General features: G+C 47.2%; 1 protein-coding gene across 1 annotated transcript; it reads left to right on the top strand.

The window, feature by feature from the left end:
- The first annotated feature begins 8,563 nt into the window (after window positions 1-8,563).
- On the top strand, window positions 8,564-17,581 carry MARCO (macrophage receptor with collagenous structure). Its single transcript, XM_030952639.1, has 15 exons — window positions 8,564-8,678; window positions 9,662-9,763; window positions 10,141-10,377; window positions 10,749-10,784; window positions 11,686-11,721; window positions 12,089-12,196; window positions 13,489-13,596; window positions 13,684-13,728; window positions 14,273-14,371; window positions 14,466-14,519; window positions 15,017-15,061; window positions 15,214-15,321; window positions 16,616-16,657; window positions 16,976-17,152; window positions 17,451-17,581. Exons 1-15 carry the CDS (start codon window positions 8,564-8,566, stop codon window positions 17,579-17,581), a joined length of 1,443 nt encoding a protein of 480 aa, XP_030808499.1.
- The last annotated feature ends 5,568 nt before the right edge of the window (window positions 17,582-23,149 follow it).

Here is a 23,149-nt window from a genome sequence, read left to right as displayed (position 1 = left end):
CCCCTTGCACACTCATGGCCCCTGGATTTCAACCAACCTTGCACACCAGGCCTGATTTCAGCAAGCCCCTTGCACACTATTTGGTGGTTTCAGCCCCAGAACGTGGTGGGAGTCAGCCAGGGCTTCTGCCAGAGCCTCACTGAGAGTGAAAGGGTGTCTGAGGCACCAGTCCTGTCCTTCAGTGGCCCCAGCACTGTTGAGGAGGTGGCTTTGAGGGAGGCTTTGGGGGCCATCACAGCTCCAGGGCTGTGCTGGCCAGTGTTCTCCAGCTCCCCTGCCTCACCAAGCAGGCACAGAAATGCTCTGCCCATCACCATGACTGAAGATCCTCTCATGACTTTCCTGCCTGACCTGAAGCCAGATGACATCCCAAAAGCAGCTGGTTTAAACCAACACCTTCTGAGTGAGGCCCTAAATCTGCATACACCTTGGGAAGGTTAATCAGCCTTTAGTGTGGACATTTTCACCAGCTCAGCCCATCTGAACACCACACTGAATGTAAATCAGGGGTTTCCATGTAGAATTTCTCAATGCCATCAAGAATGCTCTATTGAACTAAAGATAACCAACTCATTAATAAAGTCAAATAACAGCAAGCCAATATTACTGTTTTATTGAGCTAGAGTTAAATATTTGACCAAAATGAAAGCCTAATTCTAACTTTCCTCTCCTGTTTATTTTAAAGTACATATACATGTGTGGTTTCAATGTTTGGTTTGACTCAAATTGTGCCTTCTGCCAGATTGCCTGGTGGTTAGAGCAGAGGGAATTTATTAAGAACCATACTTTTTTTTTTGGTGATTACCATCTCTGTATTCAACCAGGGGCTGTGCCATGCAAACCCCTTCTCACAGCATCACAGAATGGGGCAGGCTGGAAGGCACCACAGCAACTCATCTGCTCCAGCCTCCTTTCTCAAGGAGGGTCATTCATCCCAGAGCACATGGCACAGGATTGCATCCAGATGGTTCTGGAATATCTCCAAGAGGGAGATTCCACACCTCCTCTAAACCTGTTCCAGTGCACGGTCACCTGCCCAGTTAAGATCTTCCTCACCTTCAGGTGAAGCTTCCTGTGCATCAGTTTCTGCCCACTGCCTCTTGTCCTGTTGCTTGGCATCACTGAGAAGAGCCTGGTTTCTGTCAGCTTCCTGTCAAAACTCTGCTCAAACACTCATGGGCACGTGAGAATAGCAATACTCCTGAATTAATGGTGTTGAAGGCTCCAGCCTAACTCAAATGTGAGAATCCTAGAGGCCCACTGCTTCCAGTTATTTTGGTGAAGAAAAAGAAAGAAAAAAATAAAAAATAAAATAAAAAAACCCCAGTTCAATACAAGAGGTTGGAATTAGGCAAGAGTCAAGGCTGTGGGGCAAATTCAAGTTTTATTCATCAAAGGGATCAAAGCAATTCAGCTGTGCTTGATCTGTCATTGCCAGTGTAGCAGAAGGAAGGGAATTCCCAGCTAGCTCCCAAAATAAGGTGTGTGTTGGTTATGGAAAGAGGCAGAGAGCCCGAAGGTCAGTACAAAATAACTTTTTGCCCCAGTAAAACCTGCCCACACCTCAGGCAATTTAGCCACTGGCAAGATCTGAGCATCGTGGAGCTCTCCAGGCATTTGGACACTTGCACTCAGTTTCTTAAAAAGAAATAAAACATCTGAAAGCATGAAAACAAAAAGCAATTATTTTTGCTCTTTTTATACCACCTTAAGCCACTCCTGCTACTGGCACTATCCCACTTTGGGAGATGCTCTGAGGAGAGCATTGACCCAGGGCTTTGCTTTTGTTTCTGCATGAGAGGAAGCAGCAATGACTCTTGCTTTCCAAGCACAGGGTGAGTCCAAAGGCTTCACTCCAGCCCTAACACATGGGTGCTGTAGTGGGACTGGACAGGATCCAGCCTCACACCTGGCCCCAGGGACACCAACCCATTCCCAGCCCCTCACCCCTTTGATGAGGGACTCTGCTCCACCCTGATGGGGGCTTCAAACCACTTCCTGCCAATTTTCACCAGTTTCTTGCTCCCTTTCCCTGAGACACCTCCTGAGACAAACACCTTCACGCTGAGAAATAGTGGAGAATGAAAAGAATTAATTAAGAATTAGTTACCATTGCTAAAGGCCATAATGGAGAAGCAGCAATCAGTTATTGGCTCTAGGTAAGGGGAAACAACCCCTGCTGGTCTAAAGATGGGATCTGTGGGGAGCAGTGCAGTGGCTGCAAACTGGCTGTGGTTTCTGGTGGGTGCTGTGCCTTGGAGGCTGGCAAGGAAGCTCCCAACAAAGGCACCTTTTCCTTTTCTGTTGCTCTCCCCCCATGTGCTGATGGTGGAAGTTTCACCATCAAAAACCCAAGTTTATCACTTCCTAGCAGGAGATTGAGCAAGCTCAGGCACACGTGGCTGTCACAGGCAAGCAGGAGAGTTACCAAAGGGAATGGAGGATTTTTGCAGAGCTGTGCTGAGCAGACAGGAGCTGTGCTGTCACATCAGTACCCAGGGAAAATGTACAAAAGGACAGCAAAGGGATGACAGAACAGAGGGCAAGAGATGAAGGAAGGAAATTCAAGGGGAAAAATCATGACTTCAGGTCTCTGAAGCACCCAGTGTCACCAGAGCAACTACAGGAGATGATTTGAACAGCAGAGATGGCTGCTGCTCTCTAGGGACAGCACAAAACTGAGAGGCAGGGAAGGAGGCTGGAGAGAGAGGAGGCTGGAGCATTTTCAGGGTCTGAGCTTTAATGCTTAGCACTGCACACATGTTTTACAGGACAGTTGCTTTGAGTTAATTCTGTATGGAAATATGCTGTCAGGGATGGTCTCAAGTCTGTGTATAAAGCTGCTCACACACATGTTTGCTCTCCACATCCACTGAATGAGGGGCATGGGGTGGTTACAGGTTAATGGATTTTCAAGCTGGAGTGTTTGCCAGTAGCATTCAGGACATGGGAATTTGTGCCAGAAAGCTTATCAGAGACAAACCATCCCGTGGTGTCCTTTAGTGGAAGCCCAAGTATCAGCTCCTTAATATGTTTACCCTGAGATAAATCCAGAGTAACACATTGATGTGCAGGCAATTAACTGGGAGGTGCCCCAGTGCAAGGACAATACTCAATAATAAACCTCTTTAAGAATGTCCTTCTGAACAATGTGCTGACTACCTGACTAGTTTAATATCTAAAAATACCATGACCCTGAGCCTCACATAATCCCAGAGACTTTCCTGAAAAAAACATCAGGGCAAGTTAACGACCTCCCTGCCTGGTTGGGTTGGTTGTGGGGCAGAAAGGACCACAGCAGCACCTGCAGCATCATTTGATATGGTTAATAGCTGCTTAGCAAATTAAAAATGAACCTTGAATTTTAAAAGCCCAGGAGATGGAGGAAAGTGGGAATGTGGCTACACTCTGAGCTGTGCTTAGAGAAATCTTTTCGGCCTTGTGGAAAGCATGTGATGAACCAAAGCATTCCAGAAAAGAGGAGCCTTAGGGAGCTCCCTACAGAACTGAGCTGCTAAATGCAGAGCAGCCCTGGGAGATGCCTCCCTTCAGCATAATTGTGCTGCTTGTGGCACACCATTAACAGATCTAACCCACCCTCCATGTGACTGGTTTTGTGATGTCTCATTCCCCCCCTGTTTCTTAGCCTGTCTCATCCAGTCCTTGGGATCAGCTCTTACCTGAATAAGGGACAGCTGCCTTTGAGCTGAGGAGGAAGACGATGCACAAGGACCTTGAAAACAAACTTTTCTGTCAGGCATATCAACCTTGCAAAACATATTTTTCAGCTTTGAGGGTGGCCTGCTTAGCCAAGCCTGACTATTTCACTGTGCTGCAGAGGCTGCCCTGGTATTAATTCACCTCAAAGAGCAGGTTGAAGTCATTAAAATATTTTGCAGGTGGTTCCTTGAATTCATGGTGCAGCTGGATCCAGCCTAAAGGAGGGAAAAAAAGGAAAGGAGGAGAAGAGGCAAGTTCTGATGAAACACAAATTAACATAACTCACAGAAGGGAAAGAAAATCTGTTTTCAATCTCTACAACAAAGCCAAGCAACACATCAAGCTAGAAAGGAGAAATGTCAGCCAGGCAGTGCTGGGGGTTTTATTGCTTTAGCACAAGTGCTTCTCCACAGTCCCAGAAGAACCCAGGTGCTACTGCAGCAGCCAGACCCCCCGAGCACAGGTCTGGCTGTGCAGGGATGTGGGGAGCTTCACAACGAGGCCTCTGCTTCCATGTGGGTCCAGACTCAAGGTTTGTTTTAATGCCCTGGAATTGGAACTTGTGTGCTGGCCTCAGCCTCTCCTCTGCACAGAAAATCTCCATTTAATGCACCATTTCTTGCCCTTAGAGCTGTATACACTTTTTTTCAGGGGAAGTTTTTCAGTCCGTGGGACACTCACAAGGGAGATCCCAGATCTGGCACCTCTGTGATCTACTGGTGGGCAGATCACCCACAAGCTGCCTTGGCATCCCCTGGATTCAGCAGTGCCTCCTGATGTTCATGGGCATCAGAGTCCTTGCTCCTTCCTCGGGGAGAACAAGGCATTTTAGCATAAACACCGTCACAGTGAGAGCTCTGCTGGGTCTGACAGGGATGGAGGAATCACTCTCCTCAGCAGCCTAACACAGTGTGGTGTTGTGGCTCAGGTCTGGGGCTAAGCCAGTGTTGCTAACACAGATGTTTTGTTGCTAACATGGATGTTTTTTGGCTATTGGTGGGCAGAGCTTGTACAAAACTGAGCCTGGGAGCAGGCTGGGGTTGGGCAAGAGATTGGGAAGGGACACAGCCAGGGTTGTGACCCAACCCAAGCCCAGGGATGTTCTGCACTGTATGATGTCAACCTCAGAGATTAGAAGTTCAGGGAGGAAGGAGGAAGGGCAGAGGTTTGTGGTTTGTGTATTTGTCAGCCCAAAAAGCCATCATGCATGCTGAGGCCCCGATTCCCAAAAGCAGTTGCCAATCTGCCTGCTCATTGGAAGTAGAGAATGAGTTCCTCTTTCTGCTTTGCTTGCAAATGCATCTTTTGCTTTCCCTGTTACACTGTCATTATATCAACTCACAAGTCTTCTCACCTTCCATTTTCTCCCCATCCTTTGCAAAAGAGGACTGAGACAAGATTTGGGTGGCTGTTTGGCTGATGGCTGGAGTAAATCCACCACAAGAACTGGTATGTCAAAATTCATCGACCTTGTTCATTGCAAAAAGACAAAAGACTGAAAAAACAGGTAAAATAGGAAAAAAAGAACCAAGCTAGTCTACTAGCAAGGTGTGATGAGGCAGTTGTACAGCTCTGGTCATTGCTGGCTTTGTGGTGGACATGCATGGGATGTGTCACAGGTCAAACCACAGTTACTTGCTTTTTTCTGTGGGAGAACAATGTGGTCTGTGGCAGGATTACTTTGTGATGTTTTGAAACTCATCTGCAGAAACGTGGGTGCAGGTATCAAGATAAGAGGCAGACTGTCACCTTTCCTGGCTGCAGCCCTCACTTCAGTGTAGAGGCAACAGCAGAAATTCTGAAGGTTCCTGCACCAACCTACTGAATGCTGGGCCTGTTTATCCATACACTTCCTTGGAGAGGAGTGAAAGCCTCCTGAATGCTGCATCTTTATGCCTAAGGCAGTCTGCAATCAAATAGATGAGTTTGGAAAAATTACCATCTTGTGGGTAAATGGAGAAACACCTCTGAGCTAGGATATCTTCTCACGCAGATCAAAAAAAAAAGTCTCTAAAGAACCACAACTTCAGTTTTTTCAGGATAAATGGCTATCCTGAGGAGGCTGAAGTCTGCCCAAGCTCCCTGGCAGAATCACTGCTGGGAGGCTGTTGATGTGTTCAGCTATTGCCAGGCTGGAGTTTGCTGTTGCATCCTTTTGCTTTGCCATGAGCTCTTGGTGGTGGCAAATGCCTGCAGAGGACAACAGTGATGGAAGATGAGAAAGGTGGTGGGCATGGCCAGGGACTTTTTTGCTCCATCAGCCACTTCCAGGCCACTTCCTTTTCCCAGCACCAGCAGCTCCCCCAGGCCTGTGACTTTGAGGCAGCTGTGGTCAGTTTATAAAACTTGGTTCACATGTTGGTGCACGCTTAGAGTGAGAACATGAGGAGCACCTCCTGTATGAATGTAGGAAGGAAAGGGATGAGCTGGAGGACTACAAGCTCTTCCTTGAGTGTCAGGGGAGGCAGGATGAGCAGCAGGAGGAGAGGGACCAGGGCTTTCTCACAGACAGCCTGAAGGGTAAGCTGGGGGCCCAGCATACGTGTCCCATAATGTCCCATAATCTGTTATTCTATAAATAACCCCATTGCTTCAGCAAAACATCAACATAGGGACACTGCACTGAATCAGCAGTTTCTTTTCTTTTTTCCTTTCCTGATTGCAAAATCAGAGTCGACCTATTTCTGCAGTTAGTGATGGTGCAGTGAGAAATGAAAGGCAGCAGAAAGCAGGACGGGAGCACACACAGAGGCTGAGCCAGCATGTTGGGACACATCTCTGGCACCAGGGCGTGGCCCAGACCCTCAGCACCTCATGGGAAATCTGCTGCCTGTTTGCAGAGGCTGACATCCAGATAGGAAGGCACCACAACCTCCCAGGCAGCTAAATGCCCAGCTGAGCAATGAGAATGTGGCAGCTTGCAGAGCTGCATGAGGCTGCATCAAATAGATAGGAAGGTTTGGCCAGCTGGGTAGGCAAATGCAGCTCATGACTTTCCCCCAAAAGTGGAGGGTTGGACTTCAAAACCCCAAACACTGCAGTTCAGGGCTGTCAAATTAATGGAATGTACCCCTGTTTTTACACCCATGCCAACTGGGCCACTGAGAGTGGCATGGCCACAGCATGACCATGAATCATGTGCAAACTTATCCCTGAGCTCCTTTCTCAGGGAAGGAGGGCACAAAGATCTCATTGCACCTTTTGTCTTTAGGCAGGCTTTTGAGAACTACATCTGCCAGCTTATTTTTAATACTTTGAAATAAAATGGGTTCCACTAGAAGTATTATTAAAAGCCTCTCTACTGTAAATCTGCTCTCTGCATGCACCTGAATCACATCCATCCCTATAAACATCCACTTGGCAGCACAAGCACAGTCATTCCCAGCTCATCATCCAGCAAGAGTAGATGGCTCCAGGCTTGTGCAGAGTGGTCAGCTGAACCACCAGAACCACCAGAAATGGGCTGGATATGAGTTCTTACTCCCACGAGGAGGTGATGCCATGATGGGAGAGGATGCACAGGCATTTACTGTGGCTCAGTTGATTGGTGGTAACCTCTAGAGCCTCCCTAACTCAAGGGGATATCTGAGACCTTCACAAGGAAGCAAATTATCCCAATTCCTACACAGAGTGTAGCAGGACGTTTAAAAATGGAGGATTCCTCTTCCTCCCTCTTGGGGACAAACCAGGTCACAGCTGCACAAGCACATTTGAAAGGAGAACACAGAAGCTGATTCAAAAATCCCCAAGTATTTGTGGTTTAAGTCTTTCAGAGATTTGTACCTCAGGTGCAGAACAGAGGGCTTCACTCTGCACTGTCAGGGTGTGGATCTCCAGCTCAGCCCTACCTGAAGTTCTACCACACTTCATTCCATGGCCAAGCAGAGCCGTGAGGAGCCAGGGGCAGACACAGCCCCAGGGATGGACCCAGCCCCCGGGATGGACCCAGAGCTGCAGCCCAGGACCAGGAGGTGTGACAGTGACTGCCTTGCTCCTCAGAGAGGGCAGGACGTGGTGCTGGCAGCGTGGATGAGGAGGGCTTTGCCCAGCTCCTACCAACAGCTCCTGCCTGTGGGCCTGGGTGAGTCACTTTGCTTTGCAAAAGTCAAACCCAGCACAAGTGGACATGGCAGAATGCCAAATGCCAGGGGGAGTTTGGCACGATGAGGGCAATGAAATGGTGAAGAAGTAGGAATTGTGTCTGTGGGTGTGAAAAGCTCATCAGGGAAGAAGCAGGAGCTGGAGAGATCTTTTCAAGGAGGCTGCAAGTGCCTCTTCTCCATATCATCCCAAATCCCTTTGGGTTTCAGCATCCCCCATCCCACCATCATTCACTTGTCTTTAGGATCCTCCTGAATCCTTTCCCTCCTTGCACTTGAGTCACACACAGCCGCTGAGGGGTCACCGTGGTGCACATTACTGTGAGTTTCACTGTGACCAAGTCCTCAGCCTCCCCTCCCAGGAGAGTGATGGCCAAGCCAACATTGAACATGGAATCTTTTTGGCTACCTGAGGAGGTTTACTTGTGTTAGAAACAAAATGTCCATCTCATGCCTAACTCTGCCACAATGCAGAGATGCTGAATAGCTCCAGGTTGAAGATCTTTCAGGATCCTTCCCAAGGCTCTCTGGACTCCAATTGAGCACATGAGAGCAGCTCAGCATCTCAGCTGTGGGATTTTTTGAGGAACTGTTCAAATTACCACATCAGAGTTCTCAGCAGTCTATAAAAGCTGAGCAGATAGGAAATGCATATCAGAAAGCATATCAAATCAGGAGGAAGAAAGGAAGTACCTCCAGTTCTTTATTGTCCATGGCTTTAGGATAGCCACAAGAAATTTGTCATGAGAATTACAGACAAATACGGGGAAGACAGAAATTCGAGTGATATGAACTCTTTCAGTATTTCAGAAAAGATTGGGTTTGCCTCACCTGCTATCACAACCTTTCAGATAAGTGGTAAGATTTCTTTCTGTTCAATGGATTTATATGGATTTTATCTGGTCTAAAACAACATATAAAAATGAAATATTAAATGCTTTTTGCAGTGATTTTGCTAGTAAATTAACTCATTTAAAAGTAGAAGTATGTCAAGCTATCCTTTCTAGCAAAAAGCTGATGCTGAGCATCCAAAAAAAAATCAGTTCTTTTCCTGTCTTAGAAAATGTATAATTTTTTTGAGTAAGACTTTCATGTGTAATAGTTAAGATACTAAAATCACCAAACTCAATAAAAAAATGCAAGTTTATGAATTTTCAGCTGAATATAAAAGCTTCATTGCTGACTAAGCCATTCTATTGTAAAACCAATTAAAATATTGTACTATTTTAATACTAAGACTTTAAACTCCTGATTACATTACTTTGAAAAAAAATAAAGACCTCAATTGAGGGTAACTTACTGAATGTCTGACGTAGTTACCAATGCTTCTGAAATTCTTTTTTTCTCCCTGAAGGCCAAAATTCAACAAAGCCATTTATTTCCTTTACACTTGCTGGTAATGATTGATTTTACATCTTATGACTTGTTTCAATTTGTTCTGCAGTTCAGTTTATTATTGATTTTTCATTTGTTTTGATGCATACGTGCATCACTGTTGGAATCACACGTATGCAGTGCTCAGGATGGAGAAGGGATTGCTTTGATGGAAATAGGGAGTTTATTAGTGCAGAAAGGGGGAAACCACCACACTGACTCTGATATAGGCTGGATTAAGTCTTGATGAAGCTGAGCTGGTTAAATTAGCAAAGGAAAGGATGGCCAAGCGGATTGCAGTGCAAAGCCTGGGGCAGAGGAAGGCAGCGTGTCCTGATCCCACACTGGGACCTTGCAGCTCCACACCTCTGGAAAGTGCTGTGGCCAGGCCTGGAGAGGCTGCAAGCATGCAGAGCCTGTAGGGCAGAAATGTGGGAGAGTGTCTACCCTTCCTCTCTTGGTTTCAGAGCCTCGGAGCCAGAAAAAGGCATCCACATGCTGCACTCGGACAGCCCTGAGCATCTACCTGCTGCTGCTGACGGCCGGCCAGGGGCTGCTGATGTACAAAGGTAACACCACAGCCTCTCCATGGGCTAGGCATCAAAGGAGAGCTCTGCTGGGTGATCCTGGGAGCAAGCAGGAATGAGCACACAGGTCTGAAACCTGCGAGGGAGCGAGAGGCTCCTCCAACACGGCCGGGCAGAGCAGCGGCTGCAGGAGCGATTCCCCCGCCCGTGTGTGCGCTTTGCATTTGCAAAAGCACTCCCAGCTGCACCCCTGGCTGCAGCAGGGGCTGGCACATGAACGCCACCTCCCCGGGTCAAACAGGGGTGGTCTTTATCCCCCCCTGTCCCCCCCAGGTGCTGGGGAGCTGCTCTGCCAAACACCCATTTTCCAGCCAGAGCGGGCAGCGAATATTCACTGCATGGGCTTTTTGTTTCCTCAGTGTTTAAGATGCAGAGAGAGATATTGGAACTTCAAGAACAAAATGCCTCCTATACAGAAGAGATTCTGCAGCGCTACCCTGCCAGCCATCTGGCCTTGTCGAGAAGCTCCACCTGGAAGGACTTTCTCATGGGACGAGAAGAAAACTGGAGGAGAACCTTAGAGGAGGAAATCACCATAATTAAAAGCAACAATGCAAACCTGATGATGAGGATGAGCAACATCACCCTGGTTGCAGGTATGGCTTTCCGTGCTGACCCTGCAGTGGGGACCTGGCTCCTCTGCATCACTAGCAGGGCTGAAAACCCAGTTTAGTTTAACTAGGGTAAGATTCAATCTCCCTGTCAGTTGGTGATGTCCCCATGCCCAGGATGGGAGTCACTCCAGACCAGGGAGCTGGAGCAATGCCCTGTGCAAGCCCCCAGATCCCCTTGCAGCTGCACATGCAGCTCTGGGCTCCTCTTCCCTCCTGTGACTTGTAGGTTTGGACTCTAGGTGCCCTCCAGAAGGGTTGTGTCTCCAGCCCACACCTCAATGCCATTCTGCTGACTCTGCCATTCCTCACTGACTGCTGACTACTGAAAAATACCCATTAAATATTTATTTCAGGGCCTCCTGGACGCAAAGGAGATCCTGGTGTACCAGGTATGTTGGTAACTGAGCCACAACTTCTCCTCTTTTCCCTCTTCTTTATTTCATCTAAGAGACCTTAAGTGGGGATTTGGGATTTCAGTCCCCAGACCCTACCCAGTGTGCAGATACCCAATGGTCATGAGGGGACCTGCTGTACCTTTTCACTGATCCTCCAGGAGCCTGGGCTAGCCCAAGTGCTCCCACAGAGGTCAATGTCCACCCTGTCCCTAGGAAAGCATCGTCACAGACTCAGGAACGAGCTGGGTGCAAGTTCTGCCCTCTACAGCCATGCACAAGCTGCTGCCCTGGGTGCCTGGGGGTTTGGGTAGAACCACCCCTGCCAGAGGAGGTAAATATCTCCAGACTGTGAGGATGCAGCAGGTCCTGATCTAATGCTGGCTCCCCTTTGAGCAGAGGTTGGGCCAGGCAACAGTTTCCATGATCCTGTGATGATGATCTAAGATGCAACCCTTGTTAGTTTGGGTCTGTAACATATCCATCCCTACTTCTTGGCTACACTGATGAGATTTACTGAAGGAAAAAAAAAAGTTAAAAATTGTGTTTTCATATGTTCCTGGCTGCACTTAGGACGTTGAAAGAGCACCTCCTGCCAAGCAGTGTTATTACACATCAGAGCCCAATTGCTCAGTGCATTTTTGTGAAAGATCTCCCCAGTGATCCCCATGAGCTGGGCTTGGCAGGAAGACAAGCTGGCCCCTGCCCAGCTGAGCACTCAGCTGAGCTCCAAGGACTTTACTCAAGTGATTGTTCTGGTCCCTGCTAGCTGAAGATTGGCCTCACTGGTGACTGAAATCATGTGAGCAAAGGATGATTAAAAAATTTGTCTCTTCTTCTTAGCCATTACTGTGAATAGATGATGTGTGTCAGCTGAGATATGTATTTTACATCCCAGGGTTACGGGGACCACCAGGGACAAAGGGAGACCGAGGTAAGGCTTTTTTGACACCTGAATTACTTCTGTGGATGAGCATAAAGTGGCTTTATGGATGATTTTATGAGCAATCTTGTCCTCAGCCAAGGTGTAAGTGAGTAAGAATGTCATTGGAGCTGAAGGAAATAAGCCTATGGAAAGCTAATGTGAGCAAAAACAAAACTTAGCTGGGAAAAAAATCTTATTTTAAAAGTCAGTGTGCAACAGTCACTGTGGGCCAATTTCCCACTGTCACCAGCACCACTCTCAAGTGCACAGAGAGTGGAGTTTGGCTCAGGCTCACAGCTGTGGTGGGTGTCCTGCTGCTGGCACTGACTACAGTGGCACCCCAGGAAGCATCAGAAAAGTGGTGTTGTCCTTGCAGGCACAGATGGACCCCAGGGGGAGAAGGGGAGCAAAGGAGCTCCTGGTCCTGCTGGCCCAAGTGGTCATCCAGGAATGAAAGGAGAAAAAGGAGAGATGGGGATTGCAGGTAAGACTTCTCCACTGTCTTAATATTTTTAATGTTCTCACACATATTTCTTATTAAACTCATTCTACATAAAACACCAGAAGAAGTTTTCATTGGTCAGTATTCATAAAAATCCAAGCAGCCCTGAGCGTGGTTTGCCAGTCAGTGAGGGAGCTGGATAAACAGGACACTTGACCTGATCTGAAGGGGTTTAATTTCATGTCAGGCTTCAGCAAATCTCCCAAAGGAGGGCTGGGGGAAGAGGCCATGCAAAATGTTGATTCTGCACCACAGAAGTCTCTTTACAGAGTGACCTTTGTCTAATGAAAGCCACAGATATTCAATTATCAGCCTACCCTAGATTAAAGCAGTGATGTTTGCAGTAGGATTTATATGGTATAAAATAATACAATATAATTTAAATGCACAAGCATGTGGATGTTAATCCTCATTTTAGTGGAACCTCTTTCTGAGAGCTTTATGAGCGTGTTACATAAGCCTGGTTTTGTACACCTGAAGGAGCAGAGCTATGCAATGTGTTTCTCCCATGTAGCATGAATTATGGATAGCTGTTCCTCAGCGGTCTCACATGGGCTGAAAGCAGGAGAGGAAAAGAAAGCAGGTGATGTGTGTGGTGCAGAGCAGGGAGGACAGCTGGACAGGTTGATAAGAGCTTCCTCAGATCTTCCATCAGCTCCTGAATGCCCCCAATGCTCTCATTAGCACAAGATGCTTCAGGAGAAGGGTGGTTGTAGGAGGAATACCAAAAGGCAAGGACTTTGGGATAATTCTAGAGTAGAAAGATGAAGGAGAAGTCTTCAAATGAGGCACTTTCAAGTAATTCAGCTCTTTTGGAGCATGCTGATCACCCGTTCAGAGAAGACAATGTTAAGGGGAGATGACAGAACTCTCTAGAAGAACAGGAGTGGAATGTGCTGCTCTGTATCTCCACTGTATCTAGCAGAAGGGAAGCACTCAGATGCAGTTAGGGACATTTAACTAGAGGAGAAAACATTCCAGTAGGAGGGATAGTTTGGGGAATAGATTGGAGAGTTGTCATGGCACCACTGCAAGCCTTTAACAGCAGGCCAGACAAACATCTGGCCAGGGAGGCTGACAGAGCCAGAGGTGGATCAGACAGGCCAGCTCTATCCTCCTCCAGCTTTATGGTGACAACATCACTGAATGGCAAATGCAGGTGTGAGGCCAAACCCTGCTGCTGGTGTGGCCAGACAGAGGTTCTCCACAGGCTGCAGAGACAACAAATCTGGGGTTTTTTTTCATTTACACGTGTGTGCTGTGCTGTTTGATAGGTCCCCAAGGACAGAAAGGTGACATGGGCGAGAAGGGAGACCACGGGTTCCCAGGACCCATGGGTCCTAAGGGTGAGCCTGGATTCCCAGGAATGCCAGGTGACCAGGGTAAGTGCACAGAGGGCGCAGTGGGAGAGGGTGCAGGGCTGCCCCACTGAGGGGCTGCTCTGCACTGATGCCAGGGTGTCATTGCAGGGAGCCCCGGGAAGCCTGGACCTGCTGGGCCGAAAGGAGAGGCAGGTAAGCTGTGCAGAAGGTGCCATTTCTTGTGGAAGCATAATTCTGATCTCTTTAATGTGGTGTTTCATGACAAGGAAAGCTGCAGATGGTCTAGATCCCAGCATGGGTGAGAGAAGATGATGATTAGATGAAGAAACCGTGCCAATGTTTCAATGTCATCCAAACTCATCCAGCAGCCTTGGCTGTCTCTTGTGGGCCCCACTCACTGTGCAGGAGACTGAGAGGGAAAGAAGGGCCATGGCCTCCTTCCTGACACCTGTGCACACACAAGGGCAGAAATTGGCTGCTCTTTTGGGAAGAAATTGTGCATTTCAAGGCTGGCAGTCAGCCAGGACCTGATTCCATGCAGCCCTTCACTCCAGATCACCCCTGACTGCATTGCTAAGATTAGCACTGCCAGAAATTGCAATTTGGAGACAGCCAGTGTTTGTTTTGCCTTCACAGGCTCAGCTCAGTGTGCAAGGGCTGGTGATTGAGCTGTCTTTTGATCTCCTTCTTGTGTTGTGTGACATTTCATTCTGTGCTACTTTCACTCAACCTCAAGGTGCAACTGGACAACTTGGACCTCCTGGAAGTCCTGGCCCTGAAGGCAGACCTGGGCAGAAAGGGGAGAAGGGGGATCAGGGCCCCAAGGGTAGCCCAGGTACAGCCCTGCTCAAACCTACAACTCACTGCCCTCCTACTCTGGCCTCACTTGTTTGATGGGTTCATCCTTACTGATTTCTCTTTGATTTTAGGAGCACAAGGCATTGCTGGACTCAAAGGTGCACAGGGAGAACAAGGAATAGCAGGTAAAGGAGAATAAAGCAGGTTTTGGGTCAAAAACACACATCATGCAGACACCACAAAGGGAACTGCACCACCAAGAGCAGACCTCTTGAGTTTTCTTCTTGGACCCCCAATGCATCCCAGGATACCATGGCACTCCTGGGGCCCTGCCAGGCTGCTGGGGCTGACTGCTCACCAGAGTGTTGGTTCTGCCATCTGTAATGTGTGTGAGGGGTGATGGTGCCTGAATTTTTGTATAAATTGAAAATGCACGAAGAAGCAGTTTATGAACTTCAGGAGAAGATGTTTCTCCACTGCCTGTATTTTCTTGATTGACATGATCTGCGCTGAGTATGATGTGAAATAAAACACCTGATTCAGAAATAGATGCTTACAGTGTAGACACCAAAACTACACGAGTTAAAATCAATTGTAAATACTAATTTGCATAAGCTTTTGTAAATGTATAAACATCAGTCTCATAAATGTTTTTTTGTTTGTTTGTTTTTTATGATCTTAGGACCTCCAGGGCAAAAGGGAGCAAAGGGAGACCAGGGCCCAGCAGGTAAACTCTTACAGCATGATTTATTCTGATACAGAGATGATGATACAAAGAACTTCAGGTGCCACTTTCCACTGTTCTGCATCAATGTGAAAGGTTTGCCATGTCCTTTCCCTGGGAAGGGACTAAGGCAATGATTTTTGCTTTCCACCCAGGCACCCCAGGCCCAGTTGGTCAAAAAGGAGCCAAGGGGGATTATGGCCCCAAGGGCCTGAAAGGAGAACCAGGACTAAAAGGAGCCAAGGGAGAGACTGGATATACTGGTAAGGCTCTTTGCCACAGGGTCTGTGGAGCTGGCAGCACATTTGGGTTTGGGACTGCAGATCACAGACCAACATAAGCTGCTCTGGGGTGTGCCTTCAGAGCGGATTTGCAGGAACTCAACAGACAGATCAGCCTTCCTAGCAAAGGAATGTGCAGGGTGTCAGCTGTACACCCTGGGAGGTGTACATGCAAGTACACAGAGGCATTAGATTTTCTCAAATCCCTGATTTCACAGAAAACTGGAGCAGCCCAGGTTCCTATGTTCCTCTTTGCTTTGTTCAGAGACACCAGAGACACCCTGTGCCTGGGATAAATCCCATGTAAACACTCAGGAACATGCAATAGTGAAGCTATTGGAAACACACAACAGCGAGGCTATTTAACTACACCTTGCTAACTGTAGGACACAAAAGTTGTTCAAAAGGGCCAACACTACAGCTACTCTCCATCCTTAACCCTCCTCCCTTCCAGTCACAGAATGTTTCAAAAAAACATAAGATTTGTAGTAAAAAAAAAAAAAAGAAAAAAACCAAACAGTTGTTACAACAGCCCATGGGAAGCAAACAGTGCTCCCGATACTTTTGTCTTTTAATTGTTCACACAGAATCCTCAGAAATAAAATAAACTAGGTTCTGTGTGGGGCTCCTCCATGCACTCCTCCTCTGGAGCTTTGCAGCTGGAAGATGGAAGGAGTGTAACTGAGCTGGCTCCATGCTCTGGGTGCATGTCATCTCCTGGTCCCCAGAAGGAGACAGCAGTGAGTGCCTTCTGGAGGTAGCTTTGGGGAAAGAGCCCAATGGGTTTTTTCAAACACCCCTACCCTCAAGACCAAGATGGTCTACAGAAATGTGGAGGGCTGTTGGGAGCACCTTTCTGCTCTCCCTGGAGATCAAATCTCAGGATGGAGGTCTTCCTGCAAGTACTTCCTGCAACTACTTTCCTGTAGTACTTCCTGCAAGATACCATGCCTGCTTCTGGAGATCCCAAAGCCTATCAGAGGAGTCATTTTACAGGTAACAGTGGGAATGTATGCATTTCCCATAAGTGAATGAATATATGGGATTTTGAAAGTGGCCCTTTTCTTGGGTCGCACATTGGGAATATTTTGCTGTATGTTATCCTACTTTTCCTGCCATGTTTCTTTTACATACCCTTGGTCACTTCAGGGTGTTCATTTTCTACAAGGGGAGGAGTCTGGACATTTCTTACTCAGACAAGTATTCAGAACTAGATAATAACCAGATATTTTTCCACAAGCAACTGTCAAATGTTTGCTTTTCTAATTTGAAACAGGTTCCCCAGGACTGAAAGGGAGCAAAGGTGAAAAAGGAGAAGGTACTGGATTTTACTTCTTCTCTCACTTGCCTTCTGGTATCAGAGCTACCTGAGATCAGGACCAAACTACCCCTCTGCTCATGCTGGTTAACCTGCAGCACAGCTAACAGAGCCAAGGAGTCTGTGCTCTGAGCTGCAGCCTGGTGTCCCAAAATGCAGGAGGGCTCTTGAATTGTTTGGATTTGAGCCACCAGTAACCTCTGGTCCCACCCTGGAGATGGCAACATCCCTCTGGTTTGGTGGTCACTGCTTCTGTCTGTCAGTGCCTTTTTCCTTATGCCTGTATGACCCATAGAGTTATTTTCTTTGAATTCTCAGCTGGGCCTGGTAATTATGTGCGAATCGTGGGAGGAGGCAGGAGGGGCCGTGTGGAAATCTTCCACGGAGGCTCCTGGGGAACCATCTGTGACGACGGCTGGTCCACGCGCGAGGCCGGCGTCGTCTGCCGCATGCTGGGGTTCAGCCGGGCCGTCTCCTTCTTCACAGCCCCAGCAGGTGAGTCCACACACCCCCCCAGGCCTGCCATGGGGCTTACACACGCACAGAAAGCACCACAGCAAGGCCACCTGCCCCAGCAGCCAGAGATCTCCTCGTTTCTCTTGGGGTGAGCTGCATGTCAAGTGCTGTTTGAACTGTGCCCAAATGCTTGATTTCCAGCAAGACAACCACACAACCCAACACACACCCACTGTCCACAGGGCTCTCTTTAGGAAAAAAGGCATATTCCTCTCTCTCCCATCCCATCCAACAGTTTTTTGTTTGTTTGTTTGTTTGTTTGTTTAATCTTCCAAAGGTACCGGACAAATTTGGCTTGATGATGTGAGTTGCACAGGGAGTGAAATTTCAATTACGGACTGTAGCAAGCGCAGCTGGGGTGAAAATAACTGCAGCCACAACGAGGATGTTGGGGTGGAGTGTGCTTGATGGGACATCGAGTCTGTCCTGGGAGCTGCTGCTGCCTCTGCTTTCCATGGAGCTCCTCTTCATGATGCAAACCCAATTCCATCAGGCTGTGCTTCTGTGCCTCTTTACCAGGTCACAGAAATATTGACAAAGAAAGTTGAATTTTTCACAAATCAATAACAGTTGCAAGACCCACAGGTAACCTGAAACATCCCAGCTGTCACAAAACAATTGAAGCTCGGGCATGTAAGCCAGTTCACAGCTTTTCCAGCTACCTGACATCAGCTCATCTGCAGGAGCTCACACGTGTGTGACCTCTAAGTCCACAGGGGACGGGATGGTCCACGTTAGCTTAGTGCAGTAAGAGAATAGGATCAGTGTGCAGAAGCCTGCACTTACTGCAGCTGAACTGGATAGTCCATCTTCATCATGCTACAGTTGTAAACCTGAGCTTAAAACCCCCAGAGAAGTGCATACACCCAAGACAGCAGATGCTCAGAAATCCTCAGATGATCTCTCTGGCATGCAAATACAAACATTGTTCAGAAACTATGCTGGTCACACATTAAAGAGCAAAAATAAGTGCCTGGGATCTAGGTGCCATACTACCCTGCTTTAGCACTTGTTTTTGACCTTAGCTAAGTCCCTTGCCTTCTCTGTCAGTATTTCCTAACCTGGCTCCAGTAGCAATACCCCTTACTTACCTGGTGTATAAAGCTAAGCTTTCCATGCCTTTAGATGTTAGATGGCCCAGTAAAGCGAAATTATGACAAATAAAAAAATACAGCAAAGCATGAATAAGCTATCAGCTGGTGTTAAATATAAATAAAAATAGATAAATAAATGGATAAATAAATAAATAAATAAATAAATGCTTGAATAGATAAAGAAATAAAATTATACACACACACCTGTAGATATTAGGGAGAAAATATTGAACTGGGCTTTCCTGTATCCCACGCGATTGATGCAATTTGGGTAAATAAAGGTGTCCCTGCAAGGACAAGCGCCGGGCCCATCCCGGCGGGATGCGGCGGGACCTGCGGGCTGAGCCGCGGGCGCCTCCCGGCACCCGGCCCGTCCCCGCCGCGGAGCCGCCGCTCTCAAATGCTCCTTGCCGGCACTAAGGGGAGCTCAAGGGCCGCCGCGGAGAGCCCCGGCATCGGCCCCGAGGCTGCCCCTGCCCCGCGCCCCCGCTGCCTTCCCCCGCGGACAGCGGGGATCCTGCGCATCCCTCTCGGCTCCGCTGCCCTCAGACCCCGGCACAGGAGCGACATCGACCGGCTGGAGCGAGCCAGAGGGGCTGCGAAGGTGCTCAGAGGGCTGGAGCACCTCTCCTAAGACACGCTGAGAGAGTCGGGGCTGTTCAGTCTGGAGAAGAGAAAGCTCTGAGAGCACCTTCCGAATACCTGCAGGAGAGCTGGAGAGCGATTTCTGTCAAGGGCGTGTAGTGATAGGACAAGGGGAAATAGCCTTAAACTGAAAGAGATTAGGTGTAGATAATCTGTCAGGGGAAAATTCTTTACTTTATATATATAGTATATATATAATTCCTAACTTTATATATATATATACTTATATATATCTATATATATATATATACTTTTTATATATTTATATATTATATATATTTTTATATATTATATATATATATATATTCTTTACTTTATATATATACTTCTTTATAGTGAGGGTGGTGAGGCACCGGCACAGGCTGCCCACAGCAGCCGTGGATGCCCCATCCCTGGAAGTGTTCAAGGCCATATTGGATGGGGCTTTGAACATCCTGGTCAAGTAAAAGTTGTCCCTGCCCAGGGATTTGAAATTAGATGACCTTTAAGGTCTTTTCCAAGTCAGAACATTCCATGACTCTATGATCCCATGAGCGGGAGGGCAGTGGTGGCCACAAAGGCCTGGAGATGCATCCAGAGGGTGCCTGTGATGTCCCACCTGTGTCACAGGAAAGGATTAAAACGTGTTTTATCCTGTGGAACAGCTGACAGCACACACAGTGAGACAAAAACCTGAGAGTGGGGTGCTTGGTTTGAGGGAATGAGGCAGGCTGAGCTGGTTTCAGTCCTCAGTAACTGCAACAGGGGCCAACCAGTCATCCAAGAAAGAGATTTTGCAAAATAAGAGCTGGTGGGTTTAGGTCTCTGTGATGCAGCCCCTCATACCTGATGGTTTGTTAGAGACTGCTGGGCAGCTGTGACACTTGTACAGGTCTTGCTCCCCACTCCTTAATAGCTAGAAACACAGTTTTTAAGGCAAACCATTAGATTTTGCCAGCATGGCAGAGGTGTCCCCTTGGAGGGGCAGAGGAGGGACAGCTGCACAGCTCATCCCCAGCCTCACCCCTGTGGGGACAGGACACAAGTGCCAGCAGTGGCATTTGGAGCCTGAAGCTCAGCACTGGGATCCCTGTGCAGCAGGTCTGGAGGGCACTCCTGCCCCACATGTTCACTTCTCCAGCCTAAGAGGAGGTCCACTGGGACAGGAAGAGTGCCACAAGTCACCACGGGATGGTTGGTGAGCAACAAAAAATCCTTTTGCATCTACAGAAAGGGTGGCCCTGAGGTTTGTAGGTTGGTTTGTGGGGCCACACCCTGTCCCTCCCAAATGCCCAGCTCCAGCTGTTCCACCCAAGCTTCAAAGTCCCCCAACCATCCTTTCCTGCCCCAAAGGAGCTGCCTGTGACAGCTAACAAGGAGTGGCACAGCTTTGCTTATCATTCATGCCCAGCACCAATTAAAAAGACTTAGTTAAGCAAAATGCAATTACGCTGTCGTGGATAAAAGGGATACAATTAATTAAAATGGAACACTTTCCCTTAGGAATTATGTTATTTCCAGATGCTCCCATCCCTGTCCCTGACTGTTCCTCGTGATCTGAAGATGTTTGGGATGAATTGAGGTCTTTTGGGTAGTTTTGTCCCATCTTGCTGGCTCACAGGTACTTATGAGGTAAGTTAGCAATGACCCTTGAGGACACAAATCTTTTCTGGAGCCCTAAACCAGCACTTCCAAGGTATCTGACACTACCTTTCTAAGAAGATGAACATTTCAGAGAGGCTATCTGGTGCCAAGCTGAGAGTTTTCTCCTTTTGGGAAGAAAACTGAGCCTTATGTCATCTCTGCAGGAATGGGGAACAGCCAGACACTGTGGGATATGTGTGTGGCCAGAAGGATTTTCTAAAATTCACAGAGAAGCAACTGAAGTGAGATTTCCCATCTCAAGCCCCATGGGAAGGGAGAGAAGCTGAGGAGCAAAATGTTTAGCAGCTAAAAGCCAGCTCTCCAGGTTTCCAAAGCCTGAAGTTTATGCTGAATGCATCATAACACACCTCCTTAGCAAAATTATTGATGATTCCAGCTGCAGAGGTAAAAAAGGCAATTAATGAGTTTAAGACATCATATTAAAATATTCAATAAAGGAATTCGTTTTCTGCATTACATTCGTATGAAAGACAGGTAACAATTTTAATACACATGCAGGCTACATCTAAAGTTTAAACTCATCCCATCATATATAGGTCACTAATTGTATTTTCATCCCTCTCTTCTGAAGTCTTCTGATGTTTTAGATCACATCACCACAAATCTGCCAGCACATTTCCTCATTTTTTCTGTTAAACATCACAGTGGAGGGCAGCATCTGGCCTCAAAACCCCAAGACTTTTTTCTGTCTCACTTGATGTCAGAACTGGTCAGGTTTTGCTTGGTTAACTCTTCCCACCAGCATGGTCCAGCAAAGGCCCAACCAAGCCCCCAGTGCAGTGCACAAGCCCAAGCTCCAAGTGTTTCTGGTCCTGCAGAGGATCCAGTTTGGCTCTCACAGGCACTGGCACAACCAGGCACTGATGCAAGCAGCTGCTCTGCTGTGACACTGAGCTGATTTTAACCCAAAGTGCTTAAACAAACTGTTAATGGTAGCTCCAAGTGATTATCCATTTATTTCAGTATTTGTCTTTTTCAAATGTGACCTAAAATCTATAAGTAATTAGTTATTGTACAAGCTACGGTATTGCAAAACGCTTCCCTTCATTTTTTATTCCGACTCTGAACTATAACTCCAAAATCATTCTAGTCACACCAGCCTTCAAAGGTCTAAATGGGGAGGAAGGGGGGCTAACTCCTTAGTATCTTTGAGATTTACAAGAATATTTGAGGATTTTCTAGGGATTCGGTGTGAGATGAAAAAAAAAGAGTTTTGCAGGCAAACAGTGAAACTTATGCTTCCAGTTCAAAAGGAAAGACACATCCAAACAGAGAAAGATTTAAATGCTAAAATGCTAAATAAACATTGCTATTCAACAGCAGTCTTTGTCTTTTGAGTCCTAGGTTAAAATTACTTCACAGGGACTATAAACACTCCTTTTTGCTCTCCTTTGTTGGAGCTAAATGAATTTTAACCGCAGAAGTTCCAGAGTGAAGAAGAATTGCCTCCTAAAACTCCTCCCAAACCACCTAAGTACCCCAGCAGAGGATGGTAGTAGAGGACTTTGGGAGCTGTTAAATGAGGTGAATAAGAAAATAGTATACAAATTGCATTTATTCTGGGTCTGCTTGTTTTGTATAAATGCTAACAAATAAGCGGCTCTATGAAGGTGCTGGTTCCACACCATCAGGGTATCAGCAGCAAAAAGAAGCACAATTCTGCAATGACCTTGCCTTAGGAAATCCCAGTGGAGTCAAAGGATTCTGAGGGCTTGCAGGCTGAGGCCATAAATCACTCAAGATATGAATTACTGCCTTATTAGAGCAGATTCATAACTATAATTCCAGATAAATACACAATTAATGTGATCTCCTCTGATAACATGCCAACAGGAAAAAAAATAAGTCACCTCCTTACTAAGCTGAGTAACTATTCAAAGGAGCTGCAGCAAACTTTCACAGATGTTGAGGCCAGCGGGATCACTGTAATAATCCCACCTGATCTTCTGCATGGTGCAGGGTGGAAAAACTCCCCCAGGGATTTCTACATCATTTGGAAAACACAGCTTGTTTTCTAGGAAGGTGCCTTACCTTGGTTGAAAGTTTTCTGAAAGCAGAGAAAGCTCTGTATTCCTTGATAAAGCACCACATCCTTGCCTTATTAATTAATGTGCCAGCTCTCTCCCAGTGACTCCACTCCCAGCCTGTGCTGGGACACCAGGAGCCACCTGAGGTCCTGGAGCCAGCAAGTGCTGTTGCCTGAAGTGTGTTCAGACAAGGCTTAAGAGATAAAATAAGTTTTCCTTAGCACAATTAACTTCACCTGGCAGGGACAAGCCCACAACCAGGTTTTGGAAGAGCTGCTTACTGTTCCAAGCAAGAGCACACCCCTAAAGGGATGCTAATGCCCTTGCCAGAGTTTAGAGAAATGAGGAATGTGCAGCACATGACAAGATCAAGCCAGAGGTGACCTTGGTAGTTTTACTTCTGCTCAGCATCTGAAAGCGTATTTCTGGAAGGCTTTTGCCACAATAACTGTGGCTCACAGGAACACTGGGACTCTGCTTTTGCTCTGATTTTAAAGGAGATGTTTGACTTTACAGAGTAGTGATAGAAGGAGCTCGTTGGGAGTAGAAGGCTCTCAGCACACTTC

This window comes from Camarhynchus parvulus, chromosome 7 (genome assembly GCF_901933205.1).
Source record: "Camarhynchus parvulus chromosome 7, STF_HiC, whole genome shotgun sequence".
In the NCBI taxonomy this organism is placed as follows: domain Eukaryota; kingdom Metazoa; phylum Chordata; class Aves; order Passeriformes; family Thraupidae; genus Camarhynchus; species Camarhynchus parvulus.
This window is presented reverse-complemented; position numbering and strand designations above follow the sequence as displayed.

Coding starts and splice junctions, on each gene's coding strand:
- MARCO (XM_030952639.1), top strand. CDS start 8,564: ATGAGAATTACAGACAAATACGGGGAAGACAGAAATTCGAGTGATATG. Junction 13,729..14,272: donor TGGGCCGAAAGGAGAGGCAG/GTAAGCTGTGCA, acceptor CTCAACCTCAAG/GTGCAACTGGACAACTTGGA. Junction 15,062..15,213: donor GGGAGACCAGGGCCCAGCAG/GTAAACTCTTAC, acceptor CTTTCCACCCAG/GCACCCCAGGCCCAGTTGGT.